Genomic DNA, 17,941 nt, shown 5'->3' on the forward strand with positions numbered 1-17,941 from the left:
AACCATGAAAAACAGGTCAATGACTTGCTAAAGGAGACCCAAAAAAATACTGAAGAAAACAACACCTTAAAACATAGACTAACTCAAATGGCAAAAAAGTTCCAAAAAGCCAATGAGGAGAAGAATGCCTTGAAAGGCAGAATTACCCAAATGGAAAAGGAGGTCCAAAAAACCAGTGAAGAAAATACTACCTTAAAAATGAGATTGGAGCAAGTGGAAGCTAGTGACTTGATGAGAAATCAAGATATTATAAAACAGAACCAAAGGAATGAAAAAGTGGAAGACAATGTCAAATATCTCATTGGAAAAACCACTGACCTGGAAAATAGATCCAGGAACGATCATTTAAAAATTACTGGACTACCTGAAAGCCATGGTCAAAAGAGCCTAGATATCATCTTTCAAGAAATTATCAAGGAGAACTGCCCTGATATTCTAGAGCCAGAGGGTAAAACAGAAATGGAAAGAATCCACAGATCGCCTCCTCAAAAAGATCCCAAAAAGAAAACTCCTGGGAATATTGTCGCCAAATTCCAGAGCTCCCAGATCAAGGAGAAAATACTGCAAGCAGCCAGAAAGAAGCAATTTGAGTATTGTGGAAATACAATCAGCATAACCCAAGATCTAGCACCTTCTACACTGGGGGATCAAAGGGCTTGGAATATGATATTCTGGAGGGCAATGGAGCTAGGATTAAAACCAAGAATCACCTACGCAGCAAAACTGAGTATCATGCTCCAAGGCAAAATATAGACTTTCAATAAAAGAGGACTTTCAAGCTTTCACAGTGAAAATAACAGAGCTGAATAGAAAATGTGACTTTCAAACACAAGAATCAAGAGAAGTATGAAAAGGTAAACAAGAAGGAGAAATCATAAGGGACTTACTAAAGTTGAACTATTTTGTTTGCATTCCTACATGGAAAGATGATGTGTATAATTCATGAGACTTCAGTATTAGGGTAGCTGAAGGGAATATTCATACACATACATACACACACACACACACACACACACACACACACACAGGGCACAGGGTGAGTCGAATATGAAGGGATGATATCTAAAAAAATAAAATCATATTAAGGGATGAGAGAGGAATATACTGAGAGAGGGAGAAAGGGAGAGACAGAATGGGGTAAATTATCTCACATAAAATGGGCAAGAAAAAGCAGTTCTGTTGGGAGGGAAGACGGGGCAGGTGAGGGGGAATGAGTGAATCTTGCTCTCATCAGATTTGACCTGAGGAGGGAATAACATACATACTCAATTGGGTATCTTACCTCACAGGAAAGAAGGAGGAAGGAGATAAAAAAAGGGGGGACAATAGAAGGGAGGGCAGATAGGGGGAGGAGGTAATCAAAAGCAAACACTTTTGAAAAGGGACAGGGTCAAGGGAGAAAATTGGATTAAAGGGGATAGGACAGGAAGGAGCAAAATATAGTTAGTCCATCACAACATGAGTATTGTGGAAGGGTTTTGCATAATGATATACATGTGGCCTATGTTGAATTGCCTGCCTTCTTAGGGAGGGTGGGCGGGGAGGGAAGAGGGGAGAGAATTTGGAACTCAAAGTTTTAAAAGCAGATGTTCAAAAAAAGTTTTTGCATGCAACCAGGAAGTAAGATATACAGGCAATGGGGCATAAAAATCTATCTTGCCCTACAAGAAAATAAAGGAAAAGGGGATGGAGGGGAGTTGGTGACAGAAGGGAAAGTTGACTAGGGAATGGGGCAATCAGAATATATGCCATCTCGGAGTGGGGGGAGGGTAGAAATGGGAAGAAAATTTGTAATTCAAACTCTTGTGAAAAATCAATGCTGAAAACTAAAAATATTGAATAAATAATGATTTAAAAAAATACATTGAGACAAACCAACCTCTGACAGAAAATTAAAGGAGACTTCATTTTCTAATACAAATGGCTATATTTTTATATTTCAGCCAATAAAACTTAAATGTAGCCATAGTAATTACCATTGATGACCTTTATAAACTCTAGTAAGCCATATATGTAACATGAAATATTAGACAAAAAGTCCTGAAATAGAAGCAAAATTCCATTCCCACTCCTTGTAAGTTTCAAAATCTAAGATCATCATTTTAATGATATAAAATGTGTTTATCTTACCTTAATGGCTTTAATGGCAGCTTTAGTAATGAGAATCATCTTAGCCCGAGAAATGGGAGGCTTCATATCCATGAGTGAAAAGAGCTAAATATAAAATAACAAAATGTTCAAAACAATATCTGGAAAAGTGAAAAACTTAGGCATTAACATACTAGAAATTACTTTGTCCCAAGTGATTGATACCAAAACCAAAGGTCAACGGCCTACTTCTTTGTAAAGTGCTCAAGAATCTGTTGACCAGAACAGTTATCACTGTGAAAAGTAATAAAGTAATAGCTTACTTATTTAATAATAACATTTGAAGATTACAATGTACAAACCTGTACAGAACCATGGCACATAGGAATGATAACAAACTTCAGTCATCCCTGCTGAAACCCTTTATTTAACCATTGGTCTGATGGAAAAACAATTATTTTTTTATATGAACTGCTGATCCTATCCATTCCTGCCTTCTCCAGCCAATTGGCTTCACAACCAATCAGCCCTTCCACACCTCCAAGCTCAATCTCTTGTCTACCGGTTTCTTCCCTTCCGCATTCAAATACTCCCAGGTTTCCCCCATTCTGAAGAACTTTTTTGACACTAGCATTCCTCTATATTCTGAAGTTCTCTTCCATTTCACAGCCAAATTCCCAGAAAAAGCAGTCTACTTTTAACTCCTTTTTCTCTCTTCTCAATCCTTTAAAATCTGCCTTCTCACCTCTCATCATTTAACTGAAATTGAGCTCTCCAAAGATACCAGTGTTATCTGAATTTCCAAACCCAAGGTCTTTTTCTCAATTTTTAATACTTCTTGACCTCTGCTTCCTCTGACACCATTTACCAACACTCTCTCCATGTGGGCTTCTGTGACACTGTTTACACCCATCTGACAGCTTCACTCCTCAGTATCCTTTTGCTGTACCATCATTCACATATCATGTCCCCTAACTTTTGGCTGCTACCTAAAACTCTACTTGAGGCCCTCTTGTCTTTTCTCTACATATTCTCTCTCTTTCAGAGAAGGAGAAATTATCATTTCTATGCAAATGACCCCCAGCTCTATATATCTAGTTTTATCATTTCTATCAGTATCACCTACTGTAATACCTGTAATACTCAACAAATCCAAAAAAGAGCTCATTGTCTTCCTCTGACCTCCCACCCCCATCCTCCCTCTAACTTCCCTATTTCTATAAAGGGCACCATCGCCCAGGCTTACAATCTACAAGAATCCTTAATTCCTCCAAGGACCTTTAAATTAAGAGGCTTGGGAACTGCAATGCTTCCTATCTGCCCTCAACCTGAGAAACAACGCCCCTGGTTGTGCAACTTGGTAGCTGATCCAGCAGGTGCTACAGCCATAGCTCTACCAAAGATGCAGAGAAGAAAGGTGTGGCCACCAAAGTCCTTGGCACTATCAAATAGTTCAGAACTGATATAATTTTCATTAGTTCATTAAACAAGACATATTAACACCTGTCTTGTTGCTGAACCCTAAGCACCATAGGACCTTACCATTTCACCAGCAAAAGAAACTATCCATATATGTTGTAGAATGGGAGCTCCTTGACAGGAGTGACTGTCTTACTTTTTTTCTATTTGTATCCCCAGTACTCTGCACATAGTAAGAGCTTAATAAATGCTTTATTTGTTCATGCTTTCATTCCCCATTCTCCCTTACCCCACACATTCATTCAGTTGCCAAGTTTGATCATTTCTACCTCCACAAACATCTCTCCTACCCATACATGTAGCATTCACAAAGCTACCACATCCTAGATCACCTCTGGCCTGGACTATTTAATGGCTTCCTAGTTGGCCTCAAGTCTCTCCCCTATCTAATCTACCTTCACTCTACCCAGCTACCAAAATGATTTTCCTAAAGCAGAAGTCATTTATACTCCAGCAATTCCCTATTACCTTTAGAGTCAAATACAAATTCCTCTGTTGGGCATTTAAGGCTATTCACAATCTAAGTACAACCTGCCCTTTTGGCCTTATTGTAATATTACTCCCCCCATTTCAGGGTTTCTATGATTCAGCCAACCTAGCTTTCTTGTTCATCCTCTCTCACACACACACAAAAAAAACAAAACCAAAAAACAATGTATCTGTTTTTTTCCCCATACTATCTCTCATGCCTGAAATGGACTCCTTCACCTCTGCCTCCTAGAATAGTTAATTTCAGTTCAAGTGTCACCTTTTATACGAGATCTTAACAAAAATTGTTTTATGTATTTATTTTGAATGTGGAGAGAGAGCTCGTGTGCGCACACAAGCACTTGTTTCTCCCAGAGAAATGCTTGACTTTGTATCCTCGTCTAGCATAGTGACTGTTACATAGTAGGTACTTTAATAGATACTTTATAGATTGAGTTGCTTTAAGGATATTTTCATCCTTCAAAAGGTAAAGAATCACCAAGAGAAAATTCAATCCTGTATCTGCTTCTCACTAGGAGTTAGCTACTGGGGTCAAAAGGATGGGCTTCGTGGAGGGAAAGAGACCATTCCATCCTAAATCTGCGATAGAGAAAAATGCTGGGCATAATCTGACAAGTACTTTAAACTTTGAGAAAGCAGATTTCTTTTCTTTTTAAGCAGCTTATTAATACAGTACTTATTTGTCTTCCCTGTCAAACCCTGAGCCCATGGCTTTCCCCAGGGCTGCCTGGTAAGATGGAGGAGGAGGTATAAACAGGCTGAAAGAGACATGGAAGGACCAGGAGGATGAGGAGGAACATTCAGAAATGTTGGGGGATAGAAATGGCTCCATCACATGGCGAAGAGGATGAGGAAGGCCACCATCAGGCAAAAAAGCCCCATGGCCTCAGACAGGGCAAAGCCCAGGATGGCATAAGAAAAGAGCTGTTGCTTCAGGGAAGGGTTCCTGGCATAACTGATGATAAGGCTTCCAAACACAGCCCCAATCCCAGCTCCAGAGCCAGCCACCCCCACAGCGGCAGCCCCAGCCCCAATGAGCTTGGCTGCTGTGTCAATGTACCTTGAGACAGCACTAGTTTGGAATCCACATCTGGGGACAAGTGAGGTCAAGGGACCTGATGCTGCCAAAATGCTGAGGTTCTCATCTGTCCGAACCTCTGGCCATTTCAGTACCACTGCAGTTAACGGTCTACTTAGCAGCTGAGAGCTGCTCCTCACAAGGGCAGGGGTAGAGATGAACTTGGCACAGGCGTACATTCTCAGGGGGTGAGGGGCAAAGCTGAAGAGCTGCCAGCAGAGCAGAGGAGATGGAGAGGGGGAGGGGAAAGAAGAGAAAGCAGATTTCTAAAGTTTCAGAGGTAGATAGGTGAGATCTCACAGACTACAAATTGCTACAAACTCCCAAGAATAAAATTCTGAAGATACAAAAGAAGTAACTCCAATGAGGAAGAAATAAGAATTATCTGAAGAGACCATGTGCCACCCACTTACTACTCCCATGACTTTTACTGTCCTCCCTCAATTCTGTACTTATTAATCACTGGCTATTTAGGAGAAAACTGTCCTCAGTTCCCATCTCCTGTTCTCTCATCATACGCCCCTCAAAATCACCCCATCCAGTTTTGTCCCATTCCAACTCTGCCCGTCCATTCCTCATTTTTCTTCCTCAAGTATCTTCTATCTTTGCCTCTACTAAGGACTTTGCTCGCCCCTTTCTCTAAATAAGAAAATAAATACCATTCATATGAGCTCCCTCTTCTGTTCATTCATGTTAGTCTCTATTTGTGAACCCATCTGAGGTTTTCTTGGCAAAGATACTGGAGTGGTTTACCATTTTCTTCTCCAGTTCATTTTACAGATGAGGAAACTGAGGCAAACAGGGTTAAGTGACTTGCCCACGGTCACACAGCTAGTAAATGTCTGAGGCCAGTTTCAAACTCAGGAAGATGAGTCTTCTGATTCTAGGCCTGGCACTCTATCCACTGTGTCACCTAGCTGCCCTCTTCTTCTGCTCTCTTAAAACTCCTTGATATCTTCTCCTACCTGTTTCTCCTTTCCTGAAGTCTCTGACAAGGAAGTTAGATCCTGTTTCTTCCCAAGGTCAACTCCTTACATGGGCATATGAACCCACAGTTAGGGAAACACTTAAGATCTGAGTTTGAGGGGAGCTCTGATCTTCTCAAACAGATTATATTCATCTCACGATCACCCCAAATTCCCAAATCATCAACCTCTACTTATCTATGGGTTCCTTCCCTACTTACTTCAAACATGCCCAAGGCTTGCCCAATCCTTAAAATATTTTTACTATGCCTAACCATTCCCTTAAGCTCTCCTCCTCCATATTCTCATCAAACTCCTCTAAAAATCAGTCTACTTACTGCCTCTACTTCTAATCTTCTCACTCCTTGGCCCTTTACTCAGCCCTTTGGCTTCCAACTGAAAAAGTCAACACAATACAACAACAACTGAAAAATGTGAGTATCTTTTCTCAAGTCTCATCCTTCTTACCTGACTCCTCTTTTTTAGTCTCCTTCCTGATCATCTACACATTATGCATCCTAAACGTTGCTGTTCCTAAAGTTCTATTCTAGGCCCTCTTCTTCTCTCCCTATAACCTCTCTCAGCAAACTCAGCAGCATCCATGGGCTTAATTATCACCTCTATGAAGATGACTCCCAAGATCTAAATACCCAGGCCCAGTTTCTCTCCTGAGCTTCTGTCCCATGTCACCCACTGCCTATTGGTTGTTTTAAATAAGATGTTCCGGAGACATCAAACTAAATATTTGCAAAACTACTTATCTTTCCCTGCAAAACTCCCCCCCTCCAAACTTTACTATTTCTACTGATGGTACCACCATCCTTCCAACCCCCCACATTTGAAACTTCAGCATTTTATCTTCAACTCTTCACTCTCCCTACCCCACACATCTAATCAGTTGCCAAATCTTGCCTTTTCTACCCCCTACATCTCTGGCATGCCATGCTTTTTTCTTTAGCAATTGCAAAAGCCTAATTGTTTTCGCTGCCTCAAGTCTTTCCTTACTTTAATCCATTTTCCACAGTCTTGTCAAAGTGAAAATCTAACCAAGTCACTGACCTACTCATTAAACTCTAATGGCTTCCTATTGTCTTCAAGATAAAACACAAACTCATGTTTGGCTTCTGAAGCCTTACACAACCTGGTCCCAAACTATCTTTCTAGCCTCATCAGATACCACTTGTCCTCCTGTATTCTACAAACCAAATGGCCTCCTCTCTATTCCTCATACATAATACACTACCTCTCATCTCCTTGCCTTTGCTCTGACCAACCCCCATACCTGTAAAGTACTCCCCCTTCCTTGCCTCCACCTCATTGAGTCCTCTTCTTTTACAACTGGACTTTTGGCACCATCTTCTGCATGAAGCGTTTCCTAATCCCCCAAACTACTAGTGCCCTCCTTTTCAAACTACATTTTCTTTAACTTTGTATGTATTTATATTTGTTAACTGTGTATTTATGGGTTGTATTTCCCATTAAGACTTATAAGTAGACATTGCTTTATTCGTTGTAATTTGGGAGCCAAGTGGTGTGGTGAATAGAGCACTGGGTTTGGAATCAGGAAGACTCATCTTTGTGATTTCAAATCTGGCCTCAGACACTTACTAGCTATATGACTTTGGGCAAGTCACATAATCCTGTTTGCCTTAATTCCCCATCTGTAAAATGAGTTGGAAAAAGAAATTGCAAACCACTCCAGTATCTTTGTCAAGAAAACCCCAAATGGGGTCACAAAGAGTTGGACATGACTGAAACATCTGAATTTTTATCTCCTGAATCCAGCACAGCATACTTTAATTGATAAATAGGGAACTTGCCAACCATATTCAACTTAAATAGAAATATAAAGATGTAAGGGCTATATAAGACCATGGTATAGTACTGTAAAAATAGTGATAAAGCTCAGAATGAGCTGAAGCTACTCAGAAAAAGCGGGGCAGGGTGACTCCTTATTGTGACTGCAATGATGGTAACAGAGAGGAGAAAAAGAGAGAAGCAGAGATGTTTAATTCTTATTTTAGCCTGTTTTCTCTGCCAAGGAAAACTATCTCTGCACTGGAAATGTTCAATAAAAATGGCTAACTAGGAGCTGATATCCATAAGAGTTGTAATAGAGCATCTAGCTGTCCTTGTTGAATTTAAGTCACTAGCTCAAATTAGCCAAGTGTGAGGTACTGAAGATGTGACTAACTCAATATTTGATACCTGAAAAACTGAAAATGATTGACTAGAGAAGGGTAAATATCTAATTTTTTTATAAGGGAAAAGAACCTCCTCCAAACTATAGGCCAGTGAGCTTGACTTCAGTGCCTGGGAAAATTCTTGGATGAATCATAAAAGAAATAGGAAAAAAAGTGGTGATTACAAAAAGCCAGAATGTTTTCATCAAGAACATAGATCATGCCAGACTAGTCTTACTTCCTTTTTTTGACAAGACTGATTGTCAAACCGATTAAAGAAATATAACATATAGATGACCTTAACTTTAGCACAGGATGTGATAGGTTTGAGAAAGCTATCACAAGAATAGTCCAAGGGACTATTCTCGAAATGAGAGATGTAACGTCTACAAAGCTAAAATTGAACTGGCTCTGGAGTCATGTGACCTGGGCTCAAATCTCACTTATGCCTATACTCTGTGACCTTGGGCCAAGTCCTTTAAACTTAAGCCCCACTTTCCTCATTTGCAAAGTGGGGGCACTGGATGAGGTGGCCCCTTAGGTCCCTTCCACCCCTAGATCAATGATTCTAAGAGGACTAGAGTGTAAAGGATCCAGAAAATGTTTTGAATAGCTGGTCTCAGAGCAAAAATTAATGGTTCAATGTCTACTTGGCATGAGGTCTCCAGTGTAATGCCTCAGGATTTGTGTTTGGTTTAGTGCTATAAAACATTTTTTATCAAATAGAAACCAATGATTTCATGAAGCAACAAGAAACACTAAAATAAAAACAAAAGAAAACATAAGGTATTTCAAAGCAAAAACAAATGCCCTAGAAAATAGATCAAGCAGAAAAAAAAAAAAATCAAAGAATCACTGGACTATCTGAAAATCATGACCAAAAAAAGAGCCTAGACATCATACTTCATGAAATCTTAAAAGAAAACTTCCCAGATCTCTTAGAAGAAGGGAGCAAAATGGAAATGTGGGGAAATAGAAAAAATCCACCAGTCACATCCTGAAGTTAACTTCAAAATGAAAACTTCCCAGAATATCAAAGCCAAAATTTGGAGCTTCTTGGTTAAAGAAAAAAATATAGTAAGCAATCAAAAAGAAAGAATTCAAGTGCCAAGGAGCCACAATCAGGATCACATGGTTTAGCAACCACCATTATAAAGTAGCAGTGACCTTGGAATATGATAGTTCAAAAGGTAAAGGACATAGGCTTATAGACAGGAACTATCAACACAGAAAAACTGACTATTATAATGCTACAGAGGGGAAAAATGGTCCTTTAATGAAAAAGAAGACTTCCAAGTATTCCTGATGAAAAGACTAGAGCTACACAGAAACTCTGAAGTTCAAACACAGGAATTAAGAGAAACATAAAATGATACATACTAATGATAAACTGCTTATATTCAAAGAGGAGATGATAACATGGGTCTCCTCTGAACCCCATCATTAGGGACCACAGAAGGAATCCAAATAGACAAAGTCTGAGAGGTCTTCTGTTGTGTTTTGATGATCTTAAGAATGGAAAGAGAGGGAAAAAGAAATGTGCTGGAACGGGGGGGGGGGGGGGGGGGGGAGTCAGGGGAAATTATCTTACATAAAGAGTACACAAGTAAATACCTATATAAACTAAGAGCGGGGGTGGGACTGACAGAGTTAGATACAGAAATACATTTTGCTTAACAAGGAAATAGAAGGCAAAGGGGAGAAAGAATGAGAGGAAGGATGAAGGGATTAATCCTAAACAAAACAAACTCTAAGGATATACAAAAACATTTACAGATGTTTTTGAAGTGGAAAAGAATGGAAATCTGGAGCGTCCATATGCTGGAGAACGGATGAATAAGTTATATAAATGTAATAAAATACTATTTTACTGAACTTTTTATCACCATAACGACCAACTAGGATCCCAGAGGACTAATCGTGCTGGAAAGAAATGGAACGACTCAGAATGAGACTATTTTTTTTCTAAGATGGCCAAAAGGGAAATTTGTTTTGACTATACATGAAATCTGATTGACAATACATGTTTAAATGAGGGGTTGCAAGATGGTGACAGGTGAGAAGGTATATCTTGGCTGATTAAAACAATTTTTTTAAAGGGAGAAACAACAACAAAAAGACAAAAGAACAAGAACCACAGGTATCCTGTGCTCATCAGAGTAAAGGAAAATACTTTGAAACAGGTTATATGACAAGTCAACCTTTAATCTAAATGGACCTTTTTTTCTGAATTAAGAGAATAAGTAAGCTCTTGTGATAAGTCAATACTTTCTAAGTTTCTAAGTCTTTAGACCATTTCAGCAGTGTGTCTGCAGATCAACTGTCTTATTACTCAAAGTGGGGGAAAATCTACAAGTCAACAGATTTTATGAGAAGGCTATTATCAAACACACTGAATTTTATCTCTTTATTAACTACCACAAACTAAAAGGAAAAGTATAGGCATTAGCATCACATATAACAAGTGATCAGCCTATACCTCAACTAGAAAACCTCTGAGGATCCCAAATAGGGTTTAAATTCCTCACACTGTTATTGTTGCTGTAATTTAACAAAGGTATCTTCTTTTAAAAGCTTAATGTTATAATGCTGTAGGAAACTGACAAATCATTTGAAGCAATCATATTTCAGCATAGTGACACTCAAGAAGAATTTTGAATCTGAAAACTAAATGATGTAGTTTTTGATACATATGAGTCTCTCCAACTTGCAAACTGTTTGGAAAGTCTTTAAGTCATTTGGTGTTAACTCTGAATGTACTCCCTTAATAGAAACAATGTTATAAATGTTTAGGTTCCCACAAAAGCTTATTCCATTCTTACTTGAATATGTCAAAGCTCTTTAATTGATACTTCCTCTGCTAGTACACATTATGCAATTCTGTGATTCAGTAAGATAGTCTTCAAGAGTTAATATGACTGGAAAAAAAAAATATACCCTGCAAGCCAGCCAACCTAGTGACGAAACTTTCAAACATATGTAGTCTCTCTCAGCTTAGCAAGTACTCCATTTATAATTTTCTATAATTTCTTTAATTTGAATGGCACCTTTAGAAAGTTTCTGTTAGACAAGGGGTCCTTAATACCACCTTGGTATGCCAAGAACATATTTTCCAAAAAATGAGAAATGAGCATCAGGAGCTTGTAGGTAAGGAAAGGAAGAAAGAACATCTGGGAATCCACTGAGGAAGAGAAATTTCTTACAGCCATGCCAACCGAGAGGTGAAACCTAGGTGAGGCCCACTTAATTTGGTAATACTAAACCATGCTCTACATATTAGAAACTATATATACAGCAATATTAAGCTTTCCAGTAATTTTCAAATATTTACCTTTTTTGTTATTTATAGATTATTTTAACCCCTGATACAATTATCTTCTCACCATAAGCAGAAATTGCCTTTACAATTCACTAAAACTCTTCTCTAATTGGACATGCAAATTGAAATCAGTAACATTTTATTTATTCATATATTCAACAAACATTTGCTGAAAACCTATTATATTCAAGGAAAACAAATAAGTTTTTAAATTTTTCCAGAGTATTCAGATTACTGAAAAGAACAAAAATCAATCTGTATACCTTAAACTTTATCAAATGATCACTGCTTATAAGAAAATTCAATCACTTTTAGGTGGAAAAGAAGTTTGGAACACTGCACACAGAATATTTCACTCAAAATCTGGAAGGGATGATAAGTATTGTAATTTCAATAATGAATCTAATATTTAAATACAGGCTAATGGAAAAAATATCAAGAATTCCCCAAATATAAGATACTATAAAAAGCAATTAAGACAGTCTATGTCCTTGAAGAATGTAAACTAAAATAGAAAGAGGACAAAATGGTCATAGAACTTTATGAACATAAATTTTATGAAATAAATTAATGAAAAGTAATTAGTAGGAATTTGGGGAAAAAAATCACATCTCTTTTCCTAATTACTAAGAGGCCTTGTCCCTCACTAAAAGTTCAAAGGATGAGGCTTTTTGTGAAAATTTTCTTTCTTCAAAAGGTGCGAAGTCATCAATATGGCACTCATCTCTGAAAACACTGCCCCTAACTAGCTGTAAAGGTTCCATCGGCCAGAACTTAAAAGCTCAATTTCCTCATCTAAAAAAAAAAAAAAGGACTGAACTAGATTTAACTCTAAGGTCCCTTCCCAACTCTAAAATTTCAAGATTACACTTCCTTGTTTTTCCATCATTGACTCAAAGGGAATAAACTGAACTCAGGGGTACAGGAAAAAAAGGAAGACAGATATTCAGCTATTATTACCAAGTCTTGGCTCTTGCTGCTTTTTCAACACAGGATAAGGTACTTTTGTGGTGGACAAACCTGAACTTGGAAGGAATCCTGCCTTATATGATCCAGGGTAGGTCACAACTTCTCTGGTCTCAATTCCTCATTTCTGAAGTACAGATAACAGTGCCTCACCTCACAGTTTTTGTGAAAAGTAAATGAGATGAGATGGAAACCTCAAAGCATTACATAAATGCTAGCTATTTTTACTATATTGTTCTTTCCATAAGACACTAAAGAACTCAGTATGATTTTGGAAATTTTTCTCCAAAAAAGAATAAAAGTCTGTCACTCCTCTTTGCCTAGGCAATGAGCCAGGCCCAAAACTGAGTAAGAAGAGATAGAGTGGAGTTCTTTTGGTAAATTGTGCAGCACTTTGAATGCACCTAAACCATTCCTAGATACAAAAAAACCCATCTTTTCAACACCAATATTCTCTGGGATACCTTATTCCTGCAAATCATGGAATATCCAGGACTTGTAAACAATCAAAATTATCCAAAGGTCAATGGAGAAAAATGTCTGGTGGATACAAATACACCGTTGCTTATTACCAATGATAACTTGCATAGACAAGATCCAATCACTAGACAAGTATGCTTTGGGTTTGGTACTAGAAGCTTGGTAGAAGTTCAGCTCATACCTTTCTGCAAATATTCTCTCCATATGAAGAACTAGCAAAGCAAGAAAACAAATTCCTTCCCCTACTCACTAGAATTTCTCAACTGAAGAAAGAACAAAATGACTGCCTATGAGATAAACTACTCTGCAGGTCTCCATAAAGAATTAAAAAGATTTTTTTCATGGAAATGATAAATGACAAAGGAAGCAAATCAGTCTGTAATGTAGCGAGAGATAAGTGAGGATAAACTGAATGATTAAATGGTTCTCACAACATTTTAACCAGAATAAATGCCTCCTAAAATCCCACTCCCCCCACTCAAATAAGAGTTATGTCGTCAGCACTTCTATCAAGTATTTATTTCTTCTTCAAACAATCTCTTTCCTTCCTTAAACATGAATATGAACCACAGAGGACTGAGAAAGCATAGAAGAGTTGTGATTTCCACCACTAGAAGTATACTCAGAAAAAAGATTAGGGATCTTCTGTAGCACCAAAGTAAATGTAAAGACTTACATTTGTGTTTAAAAAAATAATCAAATGCTGAAAATGAAAAGCTTCTGCACAGACAACATTGATGCACCTAGGATAAGAAGGAAGTGATCAAATGGGGGAAAAAAACTTTCTATCAAAATTTTCTGATATGGGTATAGCATCCAAGATACACAATTAATGCATATAAGACTAATAGCATTCCCCAATAGACAAATGGCCAAAGGATATAGACAGTTTTCAAAATAAGAATTGCAAAGTATTCACCACCAAATGAAAAAATAAATGGTCCAAATCACAAATTAGAGAAATACAAATCAAAACAACCCTGATGTTTCACCTCATACACTACAAAATGGCAATAATGTCAACAGTCAGTGTTGGAGTAGTTATGGAAGGATAAACACACTCATACTTCGTTGGTGGAGCTGTGAAATGGTACAACCATTCTGGAAAGCAATTTGGACTTATGCACATCAAATGACTAAAATGCCCATACCCATACGGATGAGACTCCATCACTAGGATTATTATACCCCAAAGAAGCCATCAATTAGAAGGAAGTCACCCATATACTCCAAAATATTTATAGCAGCACTTTTTGTGATAAGAATTGGAAACAAAGTAGCTACTCATCAAATGGGGAATGGCTAAACAAACTACGATAAATGAATGGAATGGAATATGACTGTGCTGAAATAAATGACAAGTGATGAACACAGAGAACTACAGAAAGATTTTTATAAACTGCTGCAGAATGAAGTAAGCAGAGCCAAAACACAGTAACTAAAACAATGTAAATGATAATAACTACACACCAAAAACTGTAAAAAAAAAAAAAAATTATAAAGATCAAGCAAGAGTTGAAGAGGTATGAGAAGAAACCCCCAACTTACCCCTATGTGGAGGTGGGAGATCCACAATATATTGCATGTCTTCAGACTTTCAGAATTTTTCAATGTATCAATCAGTTGTGCTGATTTTTTTCCTCTTAAAAAATACTATTTGTTACAGGGGGTTGTTCTTTGGCAGGAGGAGGGTGAAGACTATTTGGTATAACTATGACAATTTAAGAAACAAAAAATAAATAAATAAAAACTTAAAAAAAAATAATCAGGTATACAAATTCAAATTGGATGTACACGGCTAAGACCTGGGAAAGACTCCCCAACGACAGAGATACAGATTATTTGACAAAAGCTTTTGAGATAACTGGAAAGTGGTATGGCAGAGACTAGGTTAAAACCATTATCCCACCCCATATACCACAATCAAATGCAAATAGATTCATGACTTAAATATGAAGAAATCAGAGGATCAATGAAGAATTTGACCTTTCAGAACTATGGATTCCAAACAAAAGACGACCACAGAAGATAAAAAGAACAATTTTGATAACTCAAAATTGGAAAATTTTTGCATAAATAAAAAGGATTGCAGGTAAAACCAGAAACTTAACAGTTAACTAGGGAAAAGTTCGCAAGTTTTTCTGATAAGGGGCTAATATCCCAGATGAATCCCACAGAAAACATTAATCTTGCCTACTTTTTAAATCTCTTAAAGTTCAGAAGGGCAATTTAGATTAATATTTAGTGCAGTTGCTTCAACTAATGAATTTTTTTTAAATTTTGCAGTTGCCTATTTTATGGATTAATGTCCCTTCATTGGAGGAAAAAAAGATTACCTAACAAATTACTGAAAAGTATATGAATAATCATGATCTCTGAACAATTAAGCAAAGGACAGTATCTGAAGCATGAACTACAAATAAAGAGCTAGTATTATAGTCTTGCAAAGTTAAAAGGATATTAACACCACAGGTGTTATATTTCGTCTGAGAGAAGAAGTTTGAGATATAGTTCCAACTTTCATAATAAGGAGTTTCCTCATCTGGGAATTCCTTATACCAATAGAATCCTAAGTCCAGACCATGTCCCTATCATAACTTTGAAGAAAGCAGTTTCAGTTACAGTGAAGGTTGCTTTTGAATACTTATATGCTTTGACCAACTATTTCAGCAAGTTTGAGCAAGTCTCATAATGTCCATTTGGTTAAGATGGAAAGAGATGGTGCAAATGATGGTAAAGTTAAGTGGATTCAAGTCTGTTTGAACAACTGTAACCAAACATTGTTAATTAAACCGGCTCTACATCAACTTGGATAACAGCTGATGTAATGACATGGGGTTCTGTCTTTGAAACTGAGAAAGTAAGATCAACAAAGAGAAAACAAAATTATTGCTTATTGCAGATGTTATCACGGTTTACTTATAGAACTCTAGGAAGACAACTAAAAACTTAACTGAAACAATAGTTTCATCAAAATTGGAGATGTAAAATAAGCTTACATAAAATAACCAACAAAAGCCAGCAAAAAGAGAAACTACATTTAAAGACAGAATGTATAAAATACTTCATAGTCTACCTGCCAAGATACAGAGGAACTATATGAAATACAGCCACAAAATATTATTTGCAAAAATGAAGACAGCTCTAAATAATTAGAAATATATCAAATGTCCATAGATAGGCCAAACTAATATAATAAAAATGACAATGCTAACAAATTAATTTATTTATTCACTGCTTTATAGAGCTAGAAAAAAGTAGTACCTTATCTTAAACTATGCTACAAAGCAATAATCATAAAAAAAACCTGGTATTGGTGAAGAAATATTAAGTTTGATCACTGAAACAGATATACAACAGAAGCAAACAAGCACAGTAGCCTAGTGTTCAATAAACTGAAGGATCACAGATACTGAGTAAGAACTCATGATTTCATAATAGGTGATATAAACAAATGAGAAGAGTCAAGAAGAAATTACCTTTCAGAACTATGGACGAGGTGAGAAAGTTCATGACCAAGCAAGAGATAAAGAAGATAACACTAGCTAAAATGGACAATTTTGATTACATAAAAAATGTAGAAGTTTTTGCATAAACCAAACCAATGCAGATAAAATTAAAAGGAAAACAGATAACTAAAGGAAAATAATCTTTTCAACAAATTTCTCTATTAAGTAGTCTCATGTCTAAGATATAAGAGGAACTAATTCAAATGTAAAAGAATAAGAGCCATTCCCCAGGCCAAAGCTTACGGAAAAAAAAAAAACAAAACTCCAGATCATTATTATTTAAAGAAATGAAATTAAAGTGCCTCTACCTCATAGCCATGATACTGACAAGTTGATAAAAAAAAATAAAATAAAAAGAGGAAAAAAAACCAAAAATTGGAGGGAAAACAGGTATATTAATGTACTGTCGTGGAGAAATTTTTTTTCAGAGGAAAGAAGATGCCTATGTACAAAAATATAACAGTCCTTTTCATGGTGGCAAAATACTGTAATCATTGGTGGGGTGCTCTTCAACTGGGGAATGATTAAACAAATTATGCTAAATAAATGAACATAACAGAATACTATAATGCTATAAGAAATAAAGGAGACAGTTTCAGAGAATTCAAGAACTGTAACTCAAGCAGAATCAAGTGAGCAGAACCAGAACAATTTATACAATAACACTGTGAATTCAAACAACTTTAAAAAGACTTAGAATTTAGGACAAGTATTTTAACATTGGGGCAGCTAAGTGGCACAGTGCGTAAAGGGCAGGGTCTGGAGTCAGTTAGACCTGTTGAGTTTAAATGTGACCTCAGATACTTACTAGCTGTGTAACCCTGGACAAGTCATTTACCCGTTTGCCTTAGTTTCCTTATGTGTAAAATGAGCTGGAGAAGAAAACGGCCAAACACTCCAGTATCTCTGCCAAGAAAAGCCCAAATGCAAATCAAAACATACTATTTTCACTTTCTTTTTCTCATGTTTCTTTTTCTTCCCCTTTTGGTCTATTTCTTCTTTCACAACTGTGACTAATATGGAAATGTTTTACGTGTTGCACATATATAACCTATGTAAAATTGCTTACCATTTTAGGAAGGGGGAGGGAAAAAAATTTGGAACTCAAAATTTTGTAAAAATGAATGCTTTGTCTTTACATAAATTGGAAAAAAATACTATAAAAAAAAACTCCAAATGGGGTTACAAAGAGTCAGACACAACTGAAAACAACTCAACATTTTAAGGTCAGTCAAGTAAGCTGAGAGGTAGGAGTTGACACAGTTGTTACCTAGAGTAATCCACCAAACAGCCTAACAGTCAGACTTCACAAAAGCTCTATGATGAAGGCTGTTGTTCCTAAAACCTTTAAAGGGAATGAAGGGTTATGTTCTTATATTTTCTTT

At 36.9% G+C, this 17,941-nt stretch overlaps 2 protein-coding genes across 7 annotated transcripts in view; both read right to left on the reverse strand.

The window, feature by feature from the left end:
- SCAF4 (SR-related CTD associated factor 4) overlaps window positions 1-17,941 on the reverse strand; it is a 114,430-nt gene that overhangs the window by 87,747 nt on the left and 8,742 nt on the right. For all 6 annotated transcript variants that reach the window (XM_036743388.1, XM_036743389.1, XM_036743391.1 and 3 more), the window contains exon 2: window positions 2,131-2,214. In XM_036743388.1, the coding sequence (XP_036599283.1) occupies window positions 2,131-2,214 (84 nt within the window). The remainder of the gene's footprint in view (window positions 1-2,130; window positions 2,215-17,941) is intronic.
- Window positions 4,881-5,328, reverse strand: LOC118836047 (ATP synthase F(0) complex subunit C2, mitochondrial-like). Its single transcript, XM_036743395.1, has one exon. The coding sequence runs from the start codon at window positions 5,311-5,313 to the stop codon at window positions 4,888-4,890; it is 426 nt and encodes a 141-aa protein (XP_036599290.1). The 5' UTR covers window positions 5,314-5,328; the 3' UTR covers window positions 4,881-4,887.

The sequence above is a fragment of the Trichosurus vulpecula genome, chromosome 2, assembly GCF_011100635.1.
Source record: "Trichosurus vulpecula isolate mTriVul1 chromosome 2, mTriVul1.pri, whole genome shotgun sequence".
Taxonomy (NCBI): Eukaryota; Metazoa; Chordata; class Mammalia; order Diprotodontia; family Phalangeridae; genus Trichosurus; species Trichosurus vulpecula.

Bases quoted from the DNA above. Each gene is read 5' to 3' on its own strand.
- LOC118836047 (XM_036743395.1), bottom strand. From the start codon at position 5,313: ATGTACGCCTGTGCCAAGTTCATCTCTACCCCTGCCCTTGTGAGGAGC.